The following is a 5,808-nucleotide window of genomic DNA, read 5'->3' as shown; positions in this document are numbered from 1 at the left end:
ATGTTTTTACTTATGAGAAGTGTTGCAATATCATGGAGATCAATTAACCAAACAATGATCACCACTTCCTTAAATCATTTAAAAGTACTGGCAATTCATAAAGTTTATCATGAATGTGCATGTTTAAAATCTATGATAAAGCATATTTAAGAGTCCTGTGAATTGTCCTCTATCAAAGACACTTTGACGACTTTATATGAAAAAAAAAATGTTACATGTAATAATGCACAAATTAAGGGAAGATATATTAAAAGTGATCGAGCCAAGCATATTTCACCAAAGTTCTTTTATACTCACAAGCTTTAGAAGAGGAGTGAAATTGATGTTTAACAATTAAAATCAAGTGATAATCTTGTAGACTCATTCACAAAATTACTCCAACATTTGAGAAGTTTGTATATCAAATTAGAATGCGCCAACTCAAGGATCTTAACATTGAACCATTAAAGACAATATAATGATGTCATTATGAGGTCAAACATCATTATAGAATGTTAGTATATTGTACTGTTTTTTCCTTCAACTAGGTTTTGCCTCATTGGGTTTTATTGGTAAGGTCTTTAACGAGGCAATTCTAACAATTGATGTCTGCTTAATTCTTTTTTAGTAGCAATGGTCATTCAATGGGGAGTGTTATAAATATGTACAAATAATTGTAAATGACATCATAGTTATCCATAAAGAATGATATTCCCAATAAAGAATTAAATACAATATTTAATTATGATTTTTCCAACTCCGTCCTGAATAAATGAAATACACCCCTTAGAGTTTTTCATAACTCTTCTTTTCTACTTTTTATTTTCTTATTTTCTTTATTTCTATTATAATATATTCAACTCTTTTCTAATTTATTTGTTTATGTTTATATTTTGTGTCAACTAAATTTATGATATTATATATATCCATGAGCTTAACCTTAAAGGGATTAACCCTCTCTTATAAAAGAGTTATATCTCGTTTAATAAGCAACTTTTCGATTGAAAGGTGATGATGCACTCCCTCGATATCTATCATAGACAGACATCCATTAAGATGAAGTCTACACTCATAACAAAGGGCACATGAATGTGTAAATACTGCAATACAAGACACATGTAATTATGTGAGTGAAAATTATTGGAGTACTCAAGCGTTGACCAAAGCTCTCAAACTCTAAAGCCAACACTCAAATTTAAGCACTCAAGTGCTTAATCTAAAAACTGCCAAATTTTGGCATTTTGGTGTTTGGAAATTTGAGATTTTATTTTTTAAAAATATTTCATTTTCGATCCTTTAGGCTTTTAGGCCTATATATACCCTATCTAAATGTATTTTAGGGTTTGATGCTATCAAAAACCCTAACTTACCCTACCATCCCTAAAAAGCTCTCTCAAAGATTCAGTGAATGAATTTTTGGTTATTGGAGAAACCTAAATTTTCTCAGGAGCTAACATAAATTAATGGGAGCACTCAAGGTATTGCGTTGTAGACGTGAATCATGATATTGGTGTTGAAGAGTAAATCTGAAATAGTATTTAAGTAAAACTATGTATTACTATCTCATATAGTGGATTATTAATTTGAGGTCTTAGACATCTTGGTTTTTTTTAATTTGGTCTAAAAATAAATTATTTTTAAAACAAAATATGAAGAAAATTTGAGGAAATTTTACATTATACAATACTTTCATAGAACATAAATAAAATTTTGTCTCTTTTCACATATATTATGCTATGTTTTGTAGAGGAAAGTTTTAAATTCAGTCATTTCCTACCACATAATGTTAAATTAGTTCAATAAATAATTCGCATATAAGAGACTTGAACTTGAGGCCTCTAGTATAATCTAGTTATTTTTAGGCTTTCTGTTTGGATGTTTAATATATGGCTTTCTTTCTTTTCTTCTGTTTTGAGTCTGCTAGAGCTCTTTTTAGACTTCTGTTGTCTGCTCTTCATCTTCCTCCTCTTTCTTCCTCTGGAAAATGATGGTCCTCTCAATTTATGGCACTCTGTTCTCGTTTCTGCAGTTTCTCCCACTCTCTCCTCAACATCATTCTTTCTCCTTGGATTCCTTGTTCCTGCAATTCCTTGGCGGCGAAACTTGTACCCGGGTTTAAGCTCCTGTCCATGAACAATGGTTCATGTTCATCTTTGACTCACCATTATTGGACAGTTCCAAGTATTTTATCACAAAAAACATTGAAACTTCACCTGCTGTTTGGAGACCTTCAAAGTTGTTTCATTCTTCTGCAGGCATTTGTCATCTTTGTATCGATGAACTTCTCGCATGATTCCTTTGTCCTGCTCAAACTTTTTAGCTATTTTTTCCATTTTCGACAAGTCCTCCCTCAGAAAAAGAATGGGGTTGTTCCCACAGGGACAGTTAAGAGCCTCAATCTCTGTACCAAAGAAACAAGAGTATTCATTTTCAAATGCAATGAAAAACCAAATTGAGTAGCAAAAGAGCTCAGGCGATGTTTCTCGTACCATGGAATAGACAAATAGGACGGGAATAGCAATTGCAATTGATATATGCAACATAACAGTCACGCTTGCAGAGGCTGCAGAGTATAGTTCCTTGAGAATTTGGAGACACACTTGGAGATCCTTTGATTTTCTTTAAGAACTGGCAAGCATGGTGATGGGATTGTATTAGGCATATAAAGGAAACCTTAGCACAATGGTAGGAGGCCAAGTCTGCAGACAAATGAGCTAAGCCCCCCTGTTCTTGGGAATTATGGAGAAGCATTGCTTCTTTGCAGAGAAGTTCCTCATAAGGAATGATTGGCACCCTGCAAAGGCGTGAATACCTCTGGCTTGCTTCTGCCCCGAATGGAAACCAATCACCAACTGCAAAGTTTACTGCCTCGCCACAAGTAAAGCCTGAAGTTTCACAATGAAGAAAATAGGTAAGGTAATGATAACAAGCCTTTGGAAAAGCAGAGGGATTAGTAGAAGACGTATGCAACCTTGACTGAAACCTGCATGATATGCTTTTGGGAAGGTGATGACAAACTCTCCTGGCATCTGCACAGCCTTGTAAACAGGTACATTGTGTTGCAGCAAAGTACATGGAGCAAACATCGTCGTTTTCTCTGCAAGAACAGCAAAAGCTCCATCCTCTCGTTTAGTTGATGGTAGAATATGATCAGTGTAGACATGATTCTGTACCACCCTTTCAAAATCCGGAGCTGCATGACCTGGAACGCCATACCAAGTCTTGGGTGCCCCACAGTGATGGTAGTTGATGCTGAAAAAGGAACAAGAAGAATATATCAGCTCAAAAAAAAAAAAGACAGTTCAGGGTATTATAAAATGAGGTTACCTGTACAAATAATGATCTTCTACATGCCATGCAAACATACTAAACAGCATACCAATGTAAAGCATGGGATCGGTTACTCCCTGAAATGAATTGAAGTTGCAGGGAAGATCAATACAGATAGTTAGATGTATGTTGACCAGTTCTAAACTAGGTAATCCTCAAAATACCGGAATTGAAGTTTCACACAGGCGCAATGGGGACTTGGGCAGCTGTGGAAGAGTCTGAAATTAAAGTAAGAAAGTATAAACAACCTAGAAAATGGAGAATAGAAAAAGAAAAATATTAACATCCAACATTCTAGATTCAACTGAAGGGAAAATATGGTAAACCTAATAAAACTAGGCATATGCATTTTGACACATGAAGGTTCATATTGATGTCATGAAAACAGAGCTGGTTAATAAGCCAGAAAGGTGATTAGTTACCTAAGATAAGGTTTTAGATCCAGAAAGATTGGTTTTTACAACATTATATGTACCGGGACAGCGAGAAACACAAAGAAGATAACAGAATTAAGATTCAAAACCTTTAAATTCCATTTGCTTTTGCCAAGCTGATCATTGGGAGCACATGAAAAGGCACTACCATCAATGTTGATTGCATACTCGACTGTTCCTTTCCTTCCAGAAGCCATTTCATGCCAAAATTCCTTTTCCAAATACATGGAAGGAAGGGATCCAGAACAACAATATTTACTAGAAAACTCCTTGTTTGCCATATTTTCAAAGTCATGGAGTGTATAATTTCTGTAAAATGATAAAAATAATTCTCAAAACAAGATAAAGAAATTGTCACAAAAAGCCCAAAGCATCAAAAGGCTAGCATCCCAATAGTATCCTTCTTGACATTCAGGGCAAAAACTGAAGAAGAAGAATGATTTTTGCTGATTGTATGAGAATTACCTTCCTCTCATGAAAAATATGACCTTATCATCCACATTCCAATCAGGAAGCCAAAGGGGCTGCACTCTAGTAGTAAACTTGAAACCAGTGTTCTCTTTAGCTAGTACGGCGCCAGCAGGAATAGAAGCATTCAGTGGGGAAACAATCTTGCAAATCCCTGTTGTTCATAAACATTTAATCCAAGAAACTGACAATAGCACAGAAAATCCTAATCACAATAGCCAAAAGAGAAGTAAAAGTTCATTACAATAGCCAGAAGAGAAGTAAAAGTTCATTATGTGGAGCAGTGGGACAGAAAATCCTAATCACAATGGACTGATTCAATTTTCGGTGGAAATCCAATTTACCAAAGAAATCATGTTTAATCTTTGTGGCTAACTGTAGTAAGCCTCGGTATATAACAAATGATCATGAAATTTTAATCATCATATACCATATCTTGAAGCTTCTGGACTAATCTTTTCCAGATAAACCAAAGGATCCTCAAACTCCTCCTTTGATGGCTTGAACACAGGACATTCTGGAATTTTATCTGTCCATTCTAGATCAGTTGTATCAAAATTATCAACTTTTCCCTTTGATGTGATCCTTTTTGCAATGACAGATCCACTTGATTGAGAAACTGATTCATTGTTACTATGCCTACTCATACTGGTATTGTCAACTACTTCAGGAGCAATCCCTGACTTCATCATTTTTGAGTTTGAGATTTCCAGCACATTTTCTTTTTTGGGTTTGGAAGCCTTTCCTTGCACCTGCCAATCAAATGAGCAGTGACGGTTGTTAAGCAGAAATCATACATACATGGTACATACAGAACTTGGAATAAAAAGAAATTGAATCAACCCCTTGTTTTACAAGCCATTTGAAATAAATCTGTTGCAGCAGCTTTAGTATCTCTTCAAAATATAATAATTATGACAATTATTTCTTTTAATTTACTTTTAAAAGCATTTCTGTGAATTTACAGTGTTGTGATATAGTTATCAGTTTGGTGAATTGTTCAAGTTCATTTTGGGGAAAGAAAAACCGGAAATTTGGTTAAAGACCATAGTTTAGTGATAAAACCAGAAGGTAAAATTGTGGAATGATGTTCAAGATGAACAGGTTCTTTAAAGCAATTTTTCGAACAGATACAGTGGGAAAATGCCCTTGGCTTTCCAGAAATTTCTGATGCCAATGAATGTGATGGAGAACTACACTGAAGACTGAAGACTATGATTTAGAATTTCTCGAGAAAATCACAGAAAAATAAACGCTTACCATCTTCTATTAAAATTCCCTTTTTGATTCTGTTCACCAAAACCATAACAAAAAGAACCACCATCCACCAAAAATCAAACCCTACAGAAAAATTAAAATCAAACATATCAAAGAGTATCAAACCCAAATACCCATGATTAATTAAGGGCTAAATGCAACTAATTATCTTATAGTTTCGTCAAAACCAGACATAAGATTGAAAATTATCACTCCCTTGCTATCTTTCCACTATTTTCTCGGCAAACAAGCAGTGGGTTTAAAAAGGAAGGTTTATGTATCTATAAAAGCATCCCATTTACTGGCGAGAAAGACGAGATTTTCCGGGAAAAAGGAAAGA

The 5,808-nt window shown here is 34.7% G+C and overlaps 1 protein-coding gene across 3 annotated transcripts; it reads right to left on the bottom strand.

The window, feature by feature from the left end:
- Positions 1-1,699: 1,699 nt before the first annotated feature.
- LOC117934013 (lysine-specific demethylase JMJ706-like) lies at positions 1,700-5,808 on the bottom strand. 3 transcript variants are annotated; one of them, XM_034855602.1, is made up of 11 exons: positions 5,662-5,808; positions 5,472-5,552; positions 4,642-4,963; positions 4,209-4,365; positions 3,833-4,052; positions 3,474-3,527; positions 3,307-3,386; positions 2,951-3,231; positions 2,469-2,864; positions 2,193-2,380; positions 1,700-2,102 (listed from the first exon to the last, which is right to left on the bottom strand). In XM_034855602.1, exons 2-11 carry the CDS (start codon positions 5,472-5,474, stop codon positions 1,818-1,820), a joined length of 1,986 nt encoding a protein of 661 aa, XP_034711493.1. In that variant the 5' UTR covers positions 5,475-5,552; positions 5,662-5,808; the 3' UTR covers positions 1,700-1,817. The 3 variants fall into 3 exon arrangements, with proteins under 3 accessions (XP_034711493.1, XP_034711492.1, XP_034711494.1); XM_034855601.1 differs by having other exon boundaries at positions 5,472-5,808; XM_034855603.1 differs by lacking the exon at positions 3,474-3,527 and having other exon boundaries at positions 5,472-5,808.

Source organism: Vitis riparia, chromosome 16 (assembly GCF_004353265.1).
Source record: "Vitis riparia cultivar Riparia Gloire de Montpellier isolate 1030 chromosome 16, EGFV_Vit.rip_1.0, whole genome shotgun sequence".
Lineage (NCBI taxonomy): Eukaryota > Viridiplantae > Streptophyta > Magnoliopsida > Vitales > Vitaceae > Vitis > Vitis riparia.
The sequence above is the reverse complement of the archived record's forward strand: the minus strand, read 5'-3'. Positions and strand labels throughout refer to the sequence as shown.